The sequence below is a fragment of the Silene latifolia genome, chromosome 2 (assembly GCF_048544455.1).
Source record: "Silene latifolia isolate original U9 population chromosome 2, ASM4854445v1, whole genome shotgun sequence".
NCBI lineage: Eukaryota > Viridiplantae > Streptophyta > Magnoliopsida > Caryophyllales > Caryophyllaceae > Silene > Silene latifolia.
The window spans coordinates 71,871,369-71,893,138 of NC_133527.1; the positions used below are offsets into that span (position 1 = coordinate 71,871,369).

Below are 21,770 nucleotides of genomic sequence, written 5' to 3' on the forward strand. Positions count from 1 at the left end.
TGAGAAATCCTTGATAAACCGGCGATAGAAGCCGGCGTGACCAAGGAAGCTTCTCACTCCTTTAACATTAACAGGAGGAGGTAATTGCTGAATCACTTCCACTTTTGCTTTATCAACTTCTATTCCCCTATCAGAAACTAAGTGCCCTAAGACAACTCCCTCGTTGACCATGAAATGGCACTTCTCCCAGTCAAGCATGAGATTAACCTCAATGCAGCGCTGTAACACTTTATCAAGGTTAGACAGACAGTAAGAAAAATCACTTCGTCCATGAAAACTTCCATGATAGACTCAATATACTCTGAAAATATCCCAATCATGCACCTTTGGAAGGTGGAAGGGGCATTACATAAACCAAAAGGCATCCTGCGATAAGCAAACACGCCCTCAGGACAAGTAAAAGTAGTCTTAGCTTGATCGTCTGGGTGAATAGAGATCTGAATGTAACCTGAATATCCGTCTAAATAGCAGAAAAACTTATGAGAAGCTAACCTTTCTACCATATGATCAATAAAAGGAAGGGGAAAGTGATCTTTCTTGGGGGCGGCATTCAGCTATCTGTAATCTATACACATCCGCCAACCAGTCACTACTCTAGTGGGTATTAACTCATTTTTGTCATTCCTAACCACGGTAGTCCCTCCTTTCTTAGGGACCACCTGCACTGCACTCTCCCACTTAGAATGACCAATATAATAGATAATACCTGCGTGGAGCAGCTTCATTACCTCAGCCATCACAACATCTTACATCTTCTGGTTCAGTCGGGGCTGACCCTGTCTGCAAGGTTTCTGATCTTCCTCCAGCTCTATCCTGTGCATGCAAATATCGGGACTAATCCCCTTGATATCGTCTAAAGAATAATCCAAAGCTTTCCTGTTTTTCTTAAGCACAGCTAACAAGGAAGTCAGTTGATAATTATCAAGCTTAACACTAACAATGACTGGATATTGTTCAGTATCATCTAAGAAAACATATTTCATATGAGAGGGAAGAGGCTCACGCTCAGGTACCTTTACCTCAATGGAGCAAAGGGTACTGATCATATGTTCCACCTGTGTCTTTGGGTACTCTATCGAGTGGGGCTTACTCTATCGAGTAAGTATGTTTGGTTTACGAAATAGTGTTCTGCTGATGGGTACTCGATCGAGTTAGTGTGGCACTTGATAGAGTAAGGGTCACTCGATCGAGTAAGTTACTTACTCGATTGAGTAAGTTACTTTTACGGGTTATTTTTGACGGGTTTTGATAGCAACGTGAGAAAGATATATAAACTTAATCCGTCAGTTTCTTTTCATTTTTACACTTTTCTAAACTTCACAAATATAAAACAAAGTTACGTTGCATCTCTCTCTCATTGCTATCAAATCCTAAGGGCTACAGTCGTCGGATTGTTGTGTTCTTTACGCCGTTGAGACCGTCGTATTATGGGTAAGATCCTAGTATAGTTTTTATAATGTTTCATTGACTTTGGTTGAAACCCTAATTGGGTAAGTTTGGGGTTTTTTTGAGTATTGTGTTTATTAGGTGGTGATCGTGTGATTGTATGTTTGATAGGAGGTGATTTCATTGAAGAACGATTTTGATTAGCTGATTGTGACGATCTTGGTGATTGTTGTTCCAAGTAGGGTTTCCCTACTCGGTTATTGATTACATGTTGTTGTTGTTGGTTGTTTATTGTTGTTGATTCGTATCGTATTGGAATTGGAATTGGTGATTGTTGATTGTATAGTTGGTTGTGATTGTTTGCCTGTGGTTCTCGAGGTGCGTCCTCGGCTGAGTGGAGTCACTTGCGGGAGTGGCTTCACGCCCTTGATTCGTCCTATGTGGAACCCGCCACAGAGGGGTTGTGCATATTTAGGAACATGGGTTATCGCTCGGATGAGATGAGCGGGTCTTACGTGGGAACGGCTGCGGTCCCCCACTGGCGGTGTGGAATACTTTTTGAGATGGGTATTCTAGCAGGACTACACACTTTAGTGTGTAGTCAGGTGTGTGGAGTTGTGACGGAGTTTGGGTAACGTGTGTGTTGTATCTTATATATTGTGTATCTTGTTTTGTGTAATGAGTAACTGACCTCGTTTAAATGTTTTAAAAACTGTGGTGATCCATTCGGGGGTGGTGAGCAGTTGTCTAGCAGGTATACTATGGATGCACGTGGGAATAGCTGGGGATGGAGTCGCCACGAGTCTGAAAGTAGTCTTCCGCTGTGTTATCATAATACTTTTGTTACTTTAGTTGTAGTTTGGTTTTAGAATAGTTGAACTTTACTTTACAGTTGGTTTTCTTATGTAACCACTTAAACTTATTTATCTAAAGTATGTTCTTTTATGGTCAATTTGATATACATTGCCTCGGGTAACCGAGATGGTAGCATTCTCATGCATTAGGTGGTCCTGGTAAGGCACTTGGTGTATGGGGGTGTTACAGTTAATGAGTGAGAGTAAATGCGGTAGAAACCAATAGGATTTGTTGGTTTTCTTATGACTGTAGAGTGCATGAGTAGTAATCTGGAGTAGTACTTAGGTTCTACCACTTATAACCCGATTTTGTTCTTGTAGATGGTGCGTAACGCGAATGGTGTGACCGATGCTGATCGCATCAGGAGACTTGAGGCCGCTTTGGCTACCATGACCGAGGGTTTCACTACTCACCTCAACAACAATAATTACAAAAACCATCCGCATCAGACTGTGTTCGATTGCTTTGCTCATCACCGTCCTCCTACTTATGATGGTGCGAATGATCCTACTGCTTTGGAAGCTTGGATTCGAGAGTTGAGAAACTGTTCCTCGCTACTGGGTGTCCTCAGGATCAGAAGATGGACATTGCCACCTATTATCTGAAGGATGAGGCCGACAACTGGTGGGCTCTTGCTAGAGCTGGTCTAGAGGGTCAGCCAGGGTATGGTTGGGCTGTTTTTTCTGAGGCTCTGAAGAAAAGGTTTTATCCTGGGGAGATGCGTTGGCAATAGGAGCAGGAGGTCCTTCGTTTGCAGCAGGGTTCCATGTCCATTAAGGAGTACACTAACAAGTTCGTGAAGCTGTCACGATTCATTACTTCTGTGGCTATGGACGAGGTGTCTAGGAATCGTCGTTATAAGAAGAATTAGGCTCCTAAGGTCCGGACTGCTATGTCTGGTATTCCTTCGACTTCCTTCTAGCCGGTTCATGATTGTGCTCTCAGTATCTATGATTCTGTCCTAGCTATTGAGGCTGAGAAGAGCGTGAAGAGTTAGTTTGTGAAGAGGTCGTATGTTGCGCCTAATTCATCCCAAAAGAAGTAGAAGTTCGAGGCGCGTTCGTCTTCTCCGCGTGATCAGGGTCAATGTAAAAGGGATTGGTCTTGGTTCAGGTGTGGAAATGCTTACCACCCAGGTAAGAAATGCGATGGTAAGGTTCTCACATGTTATCTTTGCAAGTCACTTGGTCACAAAGCTGTTGATTATCCTCAAAAACCAAAGACTGATGCTCTGAAGACTAGTGCGCCTAAGGTTGATGCTCTAAAGACTGGTCGAGTGTTCGTTATGAGTCGTGCTGAAGCAGATGCTAATCCAGATTTGGTTGCTTGTACTTTTCAGGTTCACTCTTTATCTGCTTTTGCTCTTTTTTATACGGGTGCGTCGATGTCTTTCGTATTCGAATCCTTTTCTGTCCGTGCTGGACTCAGTTCCTCATCATTTGTTGATACCTCTATATCCATTCCTATTGGTGAGAATGTATCTTGCTCTGTTCTATTCAAGGACGTACCTGTCAGTATTGCAGGGGCGATCCTTCCTCCCAATCTTGTCCAATTCAAACTAGGAGAGTTTGATGTGATTTTGAGCATGGATTGGTTAGCTCGTTATGATGCTAGGTTTCAGTGCTGTGATCAGAAGATCGGGCTTAAGAGTCCTACGAGTTCGAGGGTTTCTTATCAGGGTGTTAGGGTTACACCTAAGGTTAAGTGGGTTTCGGCTTTGAAGATGGTTAGCATGGGTAGAAAGGGTCATCAGATCTATCTGTGTAGTGTTCGAGATGTTTCAGCAGAGTTGAAGTTGGAAAATATCCCTGCGGTTAAGGAGTTTCCTGATGTCTTTCCTGACGTTCTACCTGGTTCCTCCTGAGCGAGATGTAGAGTTCTCGATTGAGTTGTTGCCTGGAACTGGTCCCATTTCGAAAGCTCCTTATCGTATGGCACCAGCTTAGTTACAAGAGCTAAAGAAGCAACTTGAGGAGATAATCGATAAGGGTTTTATCCGACCGAGTGCTTCGCCGTGGGGTGCTCCAGTTTTGTTCGTCAAGAAGAAGGATGGTAGTATGCGGTTGTGTATCGACTACTGTGAGCTGAATAAGGTTACTATAAAAAAAAGGTATCCTTTGCCGAGGATCGAGGATTTGTTTGATCAGCTCCGTGGTGCTAGTGTGTTCTCTAAGATCGATCTGAGGTCTGGCTACCATCAGATTCCAGTTAGGAAAGAGGATATTCCCAAGACTGCTTTTCATTTGAGGTATGCCCACTATGAGTTCGTGGTGATGTCGTTTGGGGTGACAAATGGACCTGCTGTCTTTATGGATCGGGTGAACCGCACTTTCAGCGAGTATTTGGATAAGTGTGTCGTGGTGTTCATAGACGACATACTGATTTACTCGAGAGATAAGGCTTAGCACGAGAGTCATCTTCGTGTTATCTCGTAGTTTCTGCGTAAGCAGAAGTGGTATGCTAAATTCTCTAAGTGATAGTTTTGGCTGAGGGAAGTTACCTTCCTGGGTCATGTGATATCTGGCGATGAAGTTATGGTTGATCCCTCGAAGATTCGAGCTGTGGTCGATTAGAAGAGTCCAAAGAATCTGAACGAGATTTGGAATTTCCTTTGTCTAGCTGGGTACTATCGTCGTTTCGTGCATAATTTCTCTAAGATCTTGAGACCGATGACTCAGTTAATAAAGAAGGAATTCAAGTTCATTTGGACTAAGGCTTGTGAAGCTGCTTTCCAGGAGTTGAAGAAAAGGTTGACTACTGCTCCTGTGTTAATGCTACCAGAAGAGAGCGTCGAGTTCGATGTCTACTGCGATGCGTCAAAGTTTGGGTTGGGTTGTTTCTTGGTGCAGAAGGGTAAGGTTGTTGATTATGCTTCCCGTCAGTTGAATGTTCATGAGATGAAGTATCCGACTCATTATCTTGAGTTAGCAGTAGTGGTGTTTGCACTTAAGTTGTGGCGACACTACCTTTATGGGGGTCTCTTTCACCATTTATATGGATCATAAGAGCTTGAAGTATATCTTCACGCAGAGGGATCTTAACATAAGGCAGAGACGTTGGCTGGAGCTACTTAACGGCTGTAAGATTGAGTTGTAATATCATGAGGGTAAGGCAGATGTAGTTGTCGATGCTTTGAGTCGAAAGGTGTGTCATGCTATGAGATCCGTGATGGTGTTACCTAAAGACTTCTGTCGAGAGTTCCAAAAGATGAGCCTTGAGGTAGTATTTCTTGGCACTTTAGATTTAAGTGCGATGGTTGCTGAGCCCGAGATCCTTCATGAGATCTGAGTTAAGCAAAGAGAGGATGAATTCCTAGAAGCAGTTCGAGTTGCTATAAGCGAAGCTCGCGCCAAAGGCTTAGACGTTGGACCTGATGAAGGTCTGCGATTCCAAGGTCATTGGTGTGTACCTAGCTGTGAGGTCTTAAAATGTAAGATTCTCATGGAGGCTCATAGTACTCCATATTCGATTCATCCTGGTGGTGATAAGATGAACAAGGATCTGAAGCTACAGTTTTGGTGGCCGAATATGAAGAAAGAGATCGCCGAGTTTGTGAGCCGTTGCCTGATCTGTCAGTAGTTCAAGTTTAAGCATCATAGACCTGGTGGTCTACTGCAATCTTTGGAGATTCCCACATGGAAATGGGATTCGATTTCGATGGATTTCGTCATGGGTTCACCGAGGTCGCCGAGAGAAATTTACGCCATTTGGGTCGTGATTGATCGTTTGACTAAGGTCGTGCATTTCATTCCGATGAAGGAGACTTGGAGTCTCGAGGAATTAGCAAATGCTTATCAGCGTGAGATCATTCGTCTTCATGGTGTTCCTAAGGATATCATCTCCGATCGTGATCCAAGGTTCTGTTCTCAGTTTTGGAAGAAACTACTGTTGGCTTTGGGCAGTGAGATTAAGATGAGTACGGCTTTTCATGCTGCAACTGATGGTCAGACTGAGCGTACCATTCAAACGCTTGAGGATATGTTGCGAGCTTGTGCTTTAGAGTTCCAGGTTAGTTGGGAGAAGAGTTTGCCGCTTGTGGAGTGTTCCTACAACAACAGTTACCTAACTAGTATTCATATGGCTCCGTTTGAGGCACTTTCTGGAAGGAAGTGTCGTGGTCCTTTGTGTTGGGACGATCCTAGTGAGGCTGTCGTTCAAGCTCCAAAGTTGGTTCATAAATCGATTGAGCAGGTAAGGCTGATTTATGAGAAGCTTAAAGCAGCCCAGGATCGACAGAAGACGTATGCTGATTTACGGCGTAGGCCGATTGAGTTCGAGGTCGGCGATTAGGTTTTACTTAAGGTTTCGCCGATAAAAGGTGTCAAGAGATTTGGGATTAAGGGCATGCTTAGTCCTTAGTATATTGGACCTTATGAGGTGCTCGAGAGAGTTGGCGAGGTAGCCTATAGGTTGGCTTTACCTCCGCATTTGTCGAAGCTTCACGATGTTTTCCATGTGTCGCGGTTGCGCCATTATCACAGTGATCCATCCCATGTTCTATAGGCTAATGTTATCGAGATTGAGCCTAACCTCACTTATGAGGAATGACTTGTTCGTATTTTGGAACGTCAGGAAAGAGGTTAAGGAATAAGGTGGTACCTTTGGGTCGTGTTATGTGGAGGAGTCAGAAGTTAGAGCAGAAGTCTTGGGAAACCGAAGCGTCTATGCGTGAGAAGCATCCGCATCTTTTCGAGGGAGGTAGTTCTCTTATCAAGCTTCGAGGTCGAAACTTCTTTTTAGAGGGTTGGATTATAACACCCCTAATTTCCGTAATATATTTCTTTAGTTTTATTTTCCCACATTTCATATTTTTATTTTCCGTGAAAATACCTTTCTTTTGTTTAATGGGCTAGTTTAGCTCGAATTTGGTGAATACCCACTTAGTGCTTGGGTTTCACGTGAATTTTTATAGAGATGGGTGAGTTTTGGGCCTAAGCTTGAAATAAACCCTTGAGTTCTTCTATAAATAAGAAGGGAAACAAAACCCTTGCTTTTCTTTTCTCATAACTTCCACCAATCCCTAAACCTAATTCTCTCCTCTCTTTTTCTCTCCCTTGGTGCCGTGCTAGATCTCGCCTAGGGTTTCGTGCCGTTCATTCGTTTCCTTCGTTCTTCATTGTTCTTCGTACCTTGATCGATCCTACCTCTTGGATCTATGAATCTTCATCATAAGTTTCGTAGTGTACGCGTTTATTTGATATATATATTTATATAGTATGTATATTTATTAGATCCGTTCGCCTTTGGCACATGTGAAACGACAATGAAGGCGTGGAAGTTGCTCCTATAGAGGACGTCTACATCGTTGAGGACGATCTTTAGATTTAATTGCATATTAGGTAACTAGGTATTTCTCTTTTAATTGTATTTATGCCAATTGAGGTAATCAATATGATTTAATGTTTGTTTTGTATGATTGGTACATGTTTGATTGTTTGTTGTCATATTTAATTATGTTTCCACATATTTGTGCATGTTTTAATTCTTAATTAGATGACGCATGTTGTTTACGTGTTTAGTATGGGTGTCATGAGCGCAATTAGGGTTTACGAATGAAACCCTAGTGGCGGCATGATAGGCCGGCCAATAGTGGGATTCAAAGTTATAGCTAATGCTAGTACAACCTTGATGATGATTAGAGTGTAATAGCCAAAGTTAGTACAACTTTGGGTTGTTATTCAAGTTATGGCTGAAACAGGTATAACCTTGGAAATATGAACCTGGGCTTATAGTTGAGTCTACTATAACTTTGAAATAGGAGTAAGGGTTATGACTGAGACTAACGCATACCTGAGTTATGACTCAAGGTTGTGGTTAGTACTAGTATAACTTTGAGTTTTGTTCAAGGTTTTGGTTGATGTAAGTATAACTTCAAGTTATATATTGAAGTTATAGTCGAGGTTACTATAACCTCGCATCTGGAGTTAATGTTATGACTAAGGTTACTATAACCTTGGTTGGTTATACGTGTTTCACATATTGTCTTGTGTTCGATTATAATATAATGTCGTGAGTACAAGTTACATTGGTTACTATTGTTCATATGATTCTAGGATAATCAGTTACACTATCTTATGATTTGATAGTGATGTTATTCACATGTATGTATGGTCAGTTATACTGTGCATTATTTATGGGCTGGTTGTAAAGATGACGTGAGGTATCGATTATATACCGAACGGAATGAACTAACGCAACCATTCGGGGTCTGGTGTATGGTCTATGGTCGGGGGGTAGTCGAAGCAGTTGTTATACGCTCTGTTCCCCGAGTGTCGTTCGGTGTACAGTTATTGCACCAATTGTCTGGCCAGGTCTTAGATATATAGGCAGTGGTTATACGCTATACTTAGTACCTTGGATGCAGTTGTTATACGATCCACACAGATGGAGGTAGTTGTTATACGCTCCGTCAGTTCAGAGGTGTAGATACCTCATTTCTACACCTTCCGCCAACCTCCCAGTGATGATTGGGCCGCATGTTTGGTACGCAGAACGATTTATCACAATCCGTAAGTTTATCGTCAGGTTATCGCTCAAACACTTGAGTCTACCCCTTGGTCGTCATCAACGCACCGATACGGTCGTTTTGATAGTAATTAGAGTTCATTTGGAGTCCGAGTCAAAAACCGCTTCATTTTCTAAGAAACCATTTAAAATGCCGAGTCGGAATGTTCTAGATATTTATTCCCAATCAAATTTTATATCTTTTGGTGAAATATCTTCCGTATATCATATTTTATGGAATAAGGAATTATAGATCTACCGCAATTCTATAACAGAAACGCGAAAATCTTTCTTCCAGAGGAGGAAACGTCTGGGGAAATGACGGAGCAGGTATTGCGCCTCTTAGAAGGACCGCAGCAGCTGCTGCGCCTCTTCTCCAGCCATGTTTGGCTGTTTACGGAATATTTCCGTGATTTCTTTCTAAAGTTTGTGTCATTCCAAAACTCTTTCCCATTTTTTGGTATAAATAGAGACCTCCGGTCTCCATATTTTTGTCGCGAGTGTCTGCCCTTCTCTTATCTCTTTGCATTCCAGACCTTGCTCTAAGCTTTCAACGCCTACGTGCTTGATCAATCGACCATGTAAGCTCAAATCATTCTGTGTACCAGTCACGTTGCATGACCGACCAATTTGACCACTACACATCAATCAATTAATCAAATAATCTAAAATCCTCGATCGAGGGCACTTTCTACATACATTCGTGTCGAGCAATCACTAACTTTAACTTAGTCAATCTCGTTCCGTCAAACATGTAAGTCTGACGGTGTAAATCCCACTTTTATTTTATTTTATATTTTTTTTGTTCCAATTAATGTAAGGTTTACGTCAAAACTACATTTAAAACCGATTTTAAAAACCATCTTCTAAAATCCTATTTACAAAACAGCGTAGATCTGACGTCGAGAAGAAACGCAGCAGTAGCTGCACCTCTTCGAAGGGTCGCAACACATGCTGCGCCTGTTCCTGAGGCCGTCGCTGCTCCTGCTCTTCTTCTTCTTCCTTGATCTTTTGCAATTTTCCGTTTCTTTTATTTCTCTTATTTCTTTCGTTCATGTCAATATATAAATCATGTCTTAATTAATCCTTTACAAATTTTAATGAATAATTCGACTTAAATCCCTTATAATTCGATGTTTGCGGGTTTTCGTCATCTTATATCAAACCCGGATTTTAGGAACTTGATTTGTCCATATCAAGTTTATGGGATTCATATTTTGTACATACTTTTCATATTCTGTTCTGTTTTGTTTTCTAACCGTCTTAAATCCAAGTTTAGTAATTAATTTAATTCCGACACCATAAATCTAACTTGTTTCAATTCTTTTTAATCCATTTTTATCGCTTTTACAACGGTTCCAGATGTATATAACCCGCTAAATCACTTTTACTCGAGTTCCCAATCAATAATTGATCTTACCAATGAACATCAACAGACCGTGGTTCTGACTTTACAGACAGAGCTCAACTCAAGAACACACGCAGAAGGAGCTGCCCCTCTTCCAGAAGACGCAGTAGATGCTGAGCCTGTTCTGAGGTCATTTCTGTCCCTGAACTATTTCTCGCTTGGACGTAGCTTCTAATTACGTGCTTAATTAACTAATAATCTTAATATCGCCCCTTATCTGACCTATTTTATTACTTTAGTTTCTATGCCTTTTAATTCTTTTATTTATTTTCTTCTCCAAAATCCCGTTTTGAATGTGCTTTTGACGTAAATCAATTATCCACTGTAATCATTGTAATTTTAATTATTGCAATTTAATCATTTATCGTACTTATTATTATGTATGGTTTATTTACTTGTTTTTTCACATGTAATTGAATCTAACATCGGCTTCGACCCCAATTGAGTGCTAAATTATATGTGCACCGACATAGTTTAATTCACATGCCAGGATTAATCTATTATTTGTGGCATTGCATGTATATAATCGACGACATATCAACTATGAACGACTTCCCTAATCATTAGTAAAGGCCGTTATCGAGGCGGACGGGATTGAGTGTTCGATTAAAGAGCTTCCTAATACGTAACCTCTATTGGAGTAGTGTCCTCCACAATAAGTGCGTTTACATAATAAATCTCGTAAAAGGAATATCAGGGATTTATTTATTTATTTGTCAGCTGGTCATCGTTAATCGGTAATGATTGGCTGACTAGATTTTGACATTACTGTCGTGTAACGGCGGTGATCAGCTGATCCCTTTAGGTCACACCCCTAGGATGATGCCCAAATTGGATAAATTAATTATTTGTATGAGATACGATATAATTAATTCCTTGTATTAATTGACTTTTAAAGTCATGTGAATGTATTATTTGATGACGGGTTACGAACTCGGGCCAAGAGGATTTATTATTTAATTATGTGATAATTAATTAATAAATATAAATTAGAATTTATTAATTAATTGTTAATTAATTAAATTTATACGATATATGTATAAGTTTTGAGGTAAAGATAATTAGCTATTTTAATTTACAAGAGGTTGTAAAATTAGCTAAATGGGGTAGTATTGACACAATATATGTTGATATATGGTCTCATGATTACTTAATAGTTAAGTAATCATTTGTGGTTAATTTGTATTATTTAACTGTTAAATAATTAAATTAATATTTAATTATGTAAGATAATTAAATATAAGACTTATAAGCATTTGTGGGACAAATGTCGGAAATCGAAATGGACCAAAATATTACATGTGGGTTGACACTTGTATAAGATAAGTGTTATTACTTGTGGCATAACCCACTAAGAAATGTTTAACAACTCATTTCTTTACATTTTGTTCTCTATAGATACCTCACTATTTACACTCATTAGATGATGATTTTGGAGACCAAAAAAACCTCAAAATAGACCCTTGGTCGTGCCATATTGAAGAGAAAAAGAGAAAGAAAAAAAACTTATTTTCTTCATATTTTCTCATCAAAATCTTGATCAAATTGTTGATCATCATCAAAAATAATTCACAAAACTATAATATATATAAACTAATATTATTAGTTTAATAATATTACATAGTATACAAGGTTATCCTACTAATTATCTAGTTAGTAATTATTAGGATTTTTAGGTTTAATCTGAAAGAAATGTAGATCTTTATATATAAACATACTCATATATGTTATAAATTAATTTGTCATAAAATTAAATATGGATTTTATGCATGCAAACAAATGATAAAAATAGAGGAGAAATCATGTTCTTACATTGGTGATTTCGGTTTTATGGGCACAAAAGAAATCTCCTTTTCTTTTGTTCTTGTGCTTTCCTATGATGGAAGAACCAAGATCCAAGTGTAGGATCTCTCCTTAGGATTAATACCCAAAGCTAACCCTTAATGAAATTAATATTATAGAAGCTAGTACAATATTAATTTGAAGAAAATTGAACCAAAATATTATGTAACACTTTGAATATTTCAGTTTTGTAGAGAGAATAATGGGAGAGTTATTTTTCTCTCTAAAATTATATTTTGGATGAGTAGTTGAATGAATGAATAATCTACAACTTTTTTGTATATTACTAAGTAAAATAATCAAAAACCATGATGGTTTTTGTCTTCTCAAAACCGGGTGGAAGGGGGGCTTTTAGGGGAGCCAATGCATGCAATTGTTGTTCTTTACAATACATAATAGGCTTGCATGGCTAAATAATAGGTAATCATTGTGTTTATTAATAAATTAAACAACACAATATTAGTCTAAAACCCCTCCCTTATTTCGGCACAATTATAATATGGAGTCCATATTATTTTTGTCAATTTGTCAATATGTAACATGTCATATGTCACATAAATTTGTTATGTATTTTTAACATATTAAAAATCAACGTATTGATAAAAATACGTCATATACAAAAACGACTTAGTAATTTCATAATTACTTGTACCAAAATATTTTACCAATTATAAATCACAACAGTTTGTATTTATAATAATTCATTCAAATTTAATTGTTTCTACAAACAATAATTTCATCCGAGTAATTATACGATTCAATTACTCAGACCGTATCTCATATAATCACATTTTAATTTGATACGTAAATTTTACTTCCAAAATCGTCCGTCAATTTTAAAATAATTTAATTAACCCGTAACATTATACGATTAATTAAATGATCAATTAAGAGTGTTGCCCTATAGGTATGACCTAGAGGGTCAACTGATCACCACCGTCACACGACAGTAATGTCAAACTCTAGTCAGCCAATCATTACCGATATATGTTGACCAGTTGACAGTAACAATATTACTTCCCAATTGTATTCTTTATAATGAGATTTAAACATGTGATCATCATGATCAATAGTCGTGATCGCATTATTGTCGGAGGACACATATTCCAACAATCTCCCACTTGTCCTCGACAAGTGCGCGTCACCAATTCTCTTGTCCTATTACTATCTCCCACTCAATGCAAGGTGTCTTTCAGGTCGTACTTGCAAGTGATCATATCGAGAGTGGTTTCCTCGATCTGGAGAATAACTGATTGACCGGACTTATCTATCATAGATACTTTCCGAGCGTGGCCACGCATTTCCAGTTCATTACTCCTCGAGTGGCACTGAGATATTGTTATAACCCTGACTAGGGGTGGACAATTCCTATCGCACTCATTCCCTTCGACTAGCCACAGCCATCATAACCCAAAATATGCCCATTTGACCCCATTTACGAAGGTCGTAGTAACACAAATCAAAGTCAATCTGAAACTGTGCCATCTTAGGCGAATAGTCTTTAGTCAAAAGAATCGACTCATTTGAATACTATAGTAGCTCTCGCCACGACCAGGCTATATATATTTGCCAGAACTCTATAAGCGGTCATTAGGCCCGACAAAATGTTCCTAACAGTCTGCCTATGTGATCGACTAGTCATCTCACATGACTATATGGCACTTGAACTTGCCATCAATCGCATCACACTCTTGTCACCTCGAGGCGTCACCTCATATAAGTAACTATGGGCAAATAAAATGTTAATCCATTTCACTTTAACGGGGTTCAATTGTCTCTACAACCCGTTTGGATATAACAATGTACAAGGTGAGTTAATAATAACTCAAACGACAAATGTCGACGTCACACTCGGGTAGTCAATATCATATTACAACCTTGTGATGTATATCGTAAGTGTAAACACTTATTGATTGCAATAGAAGTTTAACATGCCGTGTGTCATTGTGTTCAAACTTCTTACACTTGCAATTTCCTTTACATTCATGTTCTCTCTCATAGCATGAATCTTACCAAGTACACATCAAGGTTCCCGACCTTGGTTTCGGTTCTTTAACTTGAAAGAACTTTCTCATCGACTATCACATAACGAACGAATTTGTGATGAATGATATAACTTGTACTGATCAAGCATTCCATCTACGCACGATGCACTAGGTATATGTTTTGTAGAATCTTGTAACAATTGACAAGATTATTAGCTTAGCACTTCTCACAAGTCCTAGCATAACTAGGAAAGATTATTTTTGAACAACCTCTTATTCAACCAAGCATCTTTCCAAAACTTCTCATTTCTCTTTCTAGGCTTGAAAGAATTGGGATTCTCATAAATCCTCATATGTGCTCGGATTTTCTGTAATATGTGCAACCTCTTATCACATAATGGAGTATTCCGTCAAACACCGAAATCGCTCATCGGATTCTACTTGAGAATTCATGACGTTTCTATTATGGCTTACCAATCAATCATCATGCTCTTATGCATATGATTCATAATTGGACATGTACATGATCATTCTAATGGCGGAAACATTAGTAGCTAATAATCATGAGACCAACCGTTCATAGATTCAATGAACGACCATGACTACTAATGGCAATTCCATTTTCATCTACATGAATAACCTATGTGAATGTTGATACGATGTGTATCTCTTAATACTAATCCAACATCCCTTGATGTAATTGGATTCATCATAGTCCATGTTCATCCAGAATTGAAAACTCAAATGCTTCTTTGTGAAGAAGATATTAGCTCGTCATTCCTTAATGAGTAATGAGTTTTATACATTCAAGGATGATAGCTCCCATTAAATTCCATGTCTTCACATGAGAATTTCCTAACTCCCACCGAATTCTACACATTTCGAAATTGACTTCTCAATCGAAATTTATCAAGAATTGAAATATAAATTGCATTTCCAAGTTATTAGGATAAAACCATATATGTTCCCATCATATCCTTTCAAAATACCTATTTTGAAGTGGTCTCATCTTAAACCTTACAGAAAGAGATTTTAAATCTCTAAAACATTCATGTCATAATGATGTGTAGCAATGTCATTATTCAAATATAAACAATATCTAGAATACGTCCTTCGGAAATACCCTTTTGGAAGGAGGTTTAATCATTTCATAGTGAGGTTAAGCAATGACATTTGCGTGGTTAAAACTTTGGCCATTTAAGATATCGGTATATCAATTTTTGTAACTCGATCATAACTAGTATGTTACTATGATTCATTTAGGCTCTTAAGTAAATCTCAAGGTTGAAACTATTGGTCAAATATTTCATAAACTTAGTCAAAAACTTGTTAAGACTTTTCATTAGTCATTTTTCTTCCAAAACTTTCTTTTGGTCTCCTCGTGTAGTTATCTTGAGAATATACTCTTATGATTACTTCACTTGGTCTCTTTAGTCATATAGAACTAACTTGAGACCATAGATCTCATCTATTCGGTATACTATGTAAATAGATATACCTTCATTCAAATCATTCTCTCTTGCGTAGATCTTCATTTACACAAGTACACAATTTTATCTTGCCTTGTGTGTTGTGTCCTCATTTTTCTCCCACTCTATCTTTAGAATAAATACACTATAGATTCAAAGATAGCATATGAGACACAAGTTAATGATGTTGAAGTATAAGGAGAACTATCTCATAGATAGACTAATAGTAATTGATTTCATATGTGTACTTGGTCATTGACATTCCTTTAAGAGAGTTCATAGACTCAAAATCGCTTTATAAATGATCATACACAAGCTTTAAGCATGTGGACATATAATGAAACCCGTCATTATATTTGTCTATTAGATCACTTTAAGTGAATAATCTTATCTTTCAAATTGCAAGCATTTAAAGATGAATTTAAAACATAAAAGGATAAATGATAAAACGGGTGACTTGGGTTGCAAACCAAGTCACCATCATCCAAAATACAAACCATTATCCAAAATACCTTTCCATGTCGAACACGGAAACTTAAAGTTTTAAAATCCAAACCATAACTTAAAATAAGACAATGAAAAGCAAAGCTCCATAAAAGCTATCCATAGCTACTCCATGGTTTCTCATGCTTGCTTTTCCTTTCCCTTGTCTTTGCTTGGTGGAGGCCCTATTTACAATAAAAAGGGAGATACATTATCACAACTTTGCATCATAATACCATAGTTGAATTAGAAACATAAAAGAAGGATAGTCATTTACCTACTGCAGTGATCTTTCCAGACTTAATATCACCAAGGTATTTGGAACAATTTCTTTTCCAATGTCCCATGCCATTACAATAATGGCATTTATCAAGAGGACCCTTCTTGACTTTTGAGGTGCTAGCTTCACAAGTCTTAGCTTTGGTGAATGTGGGAGCTTGCTTCTTGCCCTTTCTCCCATTCTTCTTGAACTTCCCCTTACTCTTAGTGCTTATGTTAAGCACATCTTTGGGAGGGTTCACATTTAACCCCATGTCCCTCTCGGCTTGCACAAGTAACTTGTGCAACTCTTCAAGAGACACATCCTTGTCTTGCATGTTGAAATTCACCCGGAATTGCACATATGCCTTGACTTTGGACAAGGAGTGTAGAATCCTATCTACGATGAGTTCTTTGGGGATTTCAACCTTTTGAATTTTCAAGGTCTCGACAAGCTCCAATAGTTTGAGCACATGAGGGCTAACCTTTTGGCCCTCTTTGAAGTCGAGATCAAAGAATGCCGCGGCCGCCTCATATTGGACGATCCGCGGAGTTTGTGAAAACATGGTCACAAGTTTGGAGTAAATCTCATTAGCATTGCCCATTTTAAAGGCTCTCCTTTGGAGGTCCGCCTCCATCGCAAATATCAAGACATTTTTCATTGCGGCGGACTCCTTTTGGTAAGCCTCATATGCTTCCCTAATGGCCGCGGTGGACCTAGTGGAGGGTTCGGGGGGAGAGGCCTCGGTAAGGTAACGAAGCTTGTCGTCACCTTCGGCGGCTAATTTGAGTTGGGCATCCCAATCGGAGAAATTTGACCCATTCTTTTCAAGTTACATCGATCCATAGAGGATCGGAGCCATGATGAACTAGCGAGAGGTGTGGCATTAGGAGTTGGTGTTGGTGTTGCCATTTGTTATGAAAAAGAAGTGGTCTACAAAACAAAATATAAGGAGTAAAACAAATGTCGTTTTAATAATAATACTCGTAAAAATGTATTATTTAAACAAGTTTTATGCATTTTTCTAGTGACCTCTACCCAACTAGATAAATGATTCCAAGACCCAAATTCATATCAACATGGGCACGGTGTGGCCGATGAAACCCTTATCAATATAACTCGGTGGATTAACGTTTAATCGATTCTACTTTTAGAACTCTTGGTCGATAATATTACATTTAACATATATCTTTAGCCCAAAACACATTCAACAAGGGGACGGTGTGGCCGATAAAACCCTTATCGAAAAACTTTTGTTGAGTTCAATCCAAATTTCGAATAAATGTGTCCATGATCCAAACCCATATTTAACTTGGGCACGGTGTGGCCGATGAAACCCTTATCAATATGAATTCGGTGGATAGACATTTATCACCCACTTCCCCTACGTAACAAGGTTTGTACCCCGGTGTGGCCGAGTGCACTCGCTCACGAAATAGGTTTTCATGGTTTCTACTCTTTGGTAAGGCTATGTCTCAATTGATTGTTTTAGCGAGAGGTAATGTCAATTTATTATCTATCACGTTTTAAGTGAACTAAAGCGGTGAACTATGATAATTTTAATTGACACGGTCGATAAACTCGATAAAATGACAATGCATGTTAAGTTATGGCGATTTAGCGATGCATGTGACATAAAATAAAATGCAAGCATAAAAATAAATAAATCCTAGTATGGCCTTTCCTAAAATAGAAAAACTATTTAACCATTACATATTCGGAAACCAACTCCATTGGTCCCTTGAACTTCGGTTGTGGCACGCATCTCGAGGTAACACCGTCTTTATGTATCACCATTCTTGAAGAAATCCGTCTTTGGGAACTCCGGAATGAATAAAATTACATAATAAATTACATAATTTCCTATTATACATTTGTAACTAAAATAAAAATAAATCTATTAAATTACAAAACGGTGATACGAGATCACAATAAAATTACAACCGAATTGATATTCCCATACATTTCGGGAAATACCAATTAAAATCTAAGGCCATACTAAGTAAAATTACATAATTCAAAATTACATAAATTAAAATTATGACAATCATAAAGAAAAATGCAGCATTATAATATGTATGAACATGCTCAATTTTATGCTAAATCGCCTTTAATTAACCAATATCGTATATTACTCGGTTTTTACGGATTTGCGTGAGTTCAACATTTTTATAATCACAAAAATACATAAATTCATATTTATGCATAAGTTAATTACCCTAACCTCTTAGGACTCAAAATTTAGTCTTCACTAATAATTTAACCATAATTAACCCATATTTTATAAAATTGTTCATAAATGGACCAAAAATTACAAAAATAAGCTATAAACTTCAAATAAATCACAAAATTTCAAATAAATTCAAAATTTGAAATTTAAACTCATGAACATTCTGTAAAAATACCATGACACTCATAATGTTCAAAAACTTAGGTTAAAAATTTCGAAATTTTCTGGAGAAACAATGTTGCGGTTTATCGATTTTTAATAAAATAATCATAAAAACATGGAAAAATTATATTCATAAAATTTTCAATTTTAGATCTGAAAAAGATAATAAAATTCAAAATTAGACGTTTTTCCTAAGTCATAGATTATGTTTTATTAATTTTTCACTAATAATGTCACTATTTATGCTATTTTTCTTCAAAAATCCATAAATCATGCAAAAAGACTTCTTTATAGCCAATTATTTTACACACATCTTGTAAAATTTCATGTGACAACATATTAATTTTCTATGACCATATTCGAAATTTAACTCATATTAACCTATTTTTCACTTAAATCCGAATTTAATAATGAAAAATCCATTTTTCGAGCATAACAAGTCCCAAAATTATGAAAATTTACAGATTATCTCAAAATAATATATGAGACAACATATCCAAAAATCAATGGAAAATTCGAAGTATAGCTAATTTTAGACCGAAAATGATATTTTTACTCATAAAATCATATTTAATTGCCATTATTGTATAATATGAACAATAAAAATCCGAAAAATTAACCAAAATATCCTAAAACATTTTAGGATCAGAAATATTAACATGCATGGATTAATTTCGTGATATCTCATAATAACACAAATTTTACAAGTTTTATATGTTATTCTTATAACTCGGAAAAACTTTTAACCGATTTGCATGCAAACAACCGTGGCTCTTGATACCAATTGAAAGAAATGTATATCTTTATACATAAACATACTCATATATGTTATAAATTAATTTGTCATAAAATTAAATATGGATTTTATGCATGCAAACAAATGATAAAAATAGAGGAGAAATCATGTTCTTACATTGGTGATTTCGGTTTTATGGGCACAAAAGAAATCTCCTTTTCTTTTGTTCTTGTGCTTTCCTATGATGGAAGAACCAAGATCCAAGTGTAGGATCTCTCCTTAGGATTAATACCCAAAGCTAACCCTTAATGAAATTAATATTATAGAAGCTAGTACAATATTAATTTGAAGAAAATTGAACCAAAATATTATGTAACACTTTGAATATTTCGGTTTTGTAGAGAGAATAATGGGAGAGTTATTTTTCTCTCTAAAATTATATTTTGGATGAGTAGTTGAATGAATGAATAATCTACAACATTTTTGTATATTATTAGGTAAAATAATCAAAAACCATGATGGTTTTTGTCTTCTCAAAACCGGGTGGAAGGGGGGCTTTTAGGGGAGCCAATGCATGCAATTGTTGTTCTTTACAATACATAATAGGCTTGCATGGCTAAATAATAGGTAATCATTGTGTTTATTAATAAATTAAACAACACAATATTAGTCTAAAACCCCTCCCTTATTTCGGCACAATTATAATATGGAGTCCATATTATTTTTGTCAATTTGTCAATATGTAACATGTCATATGTCACATAAATTTGTTATGTATTTTTAACATATTAAAAATCAATGTATTGATAAAAATACGTCATATACAAAAACGACTTAGTAATTTCATAATTACTTGTACCAAAATATTTTACCGATTATAAATCACAACAGTTTGTATTTATAATAATTCATTCAAATTTAATTGTTTCTACAAACAATAATTTCGTCCGAGTAATTATACGATTCAATTACTCAGACCGTATCTCATATAATCACATTTTAATTTGATACGTAAATTTTACTTCCAAAATCGTCCGTCAATTTTCAAATAATTTAATTAACCCGTAACATTATACGATTAATTAAATGATCAATTAAGAGTGTTGCCCTATAGGTATGACCTAGGGGGTCAACTGATCACCACCGTCACACGACAGTAATGTCAAACTCTAGTCAGCCAATCATTACCGATATATGTTGACCAGTTGACAGTAACAATATTACTTCCCAATTGTATTCTTTATAATGAGATTTAAACATGTGATCAACATGATCAGTAGTCGTGATCGCATTATTGTCGGAGGACACATATTCCAACATAATCTTGGGTGCATCCAAAGGAGATTACCTATTTTGGTAATTGTGGTGTATTTGGAGGATCATCCATATTCCTATAGCTCAAGAAATACAAAGGTAGGAGACCTTTGTAGTGCCCTTACTTGCCTTAAACCATTGTAAGGATTTTTGTCTTAAGATGGTTTTATACCATTTTTTATATTTTTATTTGCATGCATGTAGATTTAGACCATATTAAATTAATTTTTAATTTTAATATCATAAGATGAGTATTAACATGGTCTAAATGACTAACAAGTGGTATCAGAGCAATGTTAAATACATGCATGTTGTCTTAAGACGATTTTAGTAATTAATTTATGAGATAAATTAATAAAATTGATATTATGTTACTAAAATTAGTTTTATCACATAATATGGTCTTGCATGTAAATAATCTGGTCTTAGGATGATATGGGACGAAAATTTGATTTTTGTTAAATTTTTCCACTTTTTATAACTTAAAATGACATAAAATTGAGTAAAAATGCATTAAAATTAATTAAGAGTTAATTAAAATTGATTGCATGTTAATTTTATGCTTATTTATTTATAAATAGTCACATGCATATTCTATTTATGAGATAAGTAGATACCTTAGATTAATGTAATTAATTTAGATAGTTTATTGATTTTTATTTGATAAAAATTGGTAAATAATGGTTATTTTGTAAATAAATATTGATTTAATTTTAGGGCTCGAAATTTCTGAATTTTTAGCTCCTGGAAATTGTTCCAAAATGTACAAAATTTTATTTTAAGTCATTTCAATTTTTATGGTTTGATTTAGAATTAAATCGTAAAAATTGTCGCTTTACCGATTAAATTGTGAAATCGTTTTAAATAAATTTTAAAAACAAAAATTTTCACTTGCATGGCATTTTTGGTGTAAGACCAGAATGTTCATGGCTTTGAAATTTATTTTTCCATAAATTTTTAAATTAAATGGAATTTTTGTATGATAATTGTGAATTATTATATCATTTTTGGCATAATTGTGTTTTAATTCCCATATAAATTCAAGATAATTGTTGAGAATAATTATTTTGATATATGACCAGATTAGCATGATGAGTATGTCTTAAAATTGTTTTAAGAATTGATTATGAATTTTTA

At 36.3% G+C, this 21,770-nt stretch overlaps 2 protein-coding genes across 2 annotated transcripts; both read left to right on the top strand.

Annotated features, from left to right (window-relative positions):
- Positions 1 to 3,007: 3,007 nt before the first annotated feature.
- LOC141640952 (uncharacterized) lies at positions 3,008 to 4,105 on the top strand. Its single transcript, XM_074449631.1, has 3 exons — positions 3,008 to 3,079; positions 3,164 to 3,233; positions 3,378 to 4,105. The coding sequence occupies exons 1-3, from the start codon at positions 3,008 to 3,010 to the stop codon at positions 4,103 to 4,105; spliced, it is 870 nt and encodes a 289-aa protein (XP_074305732.1).
- An 805-nt stretch (positions 4,106 to 4,910) lies between these two features.
- Positions 4,911 to 6,531, top strand: LOC141640953 (uncharacterized). Its single transcript, XM_074449632.1, has 2 exons — positions 4,911 to 5,177; positions 6,190 to 6,531. Exons 1-2 carry the CDS (start codon positions 4,911 to 4,913, stop codon positions 6,529 to 6,531), a joined length of 609 nt encoding a protein of 202 aa, XP_074305733.1.
- The last annotated feature ends 15,239 nt before the right edge of the window (positions 6,532 to 21,770 follow it).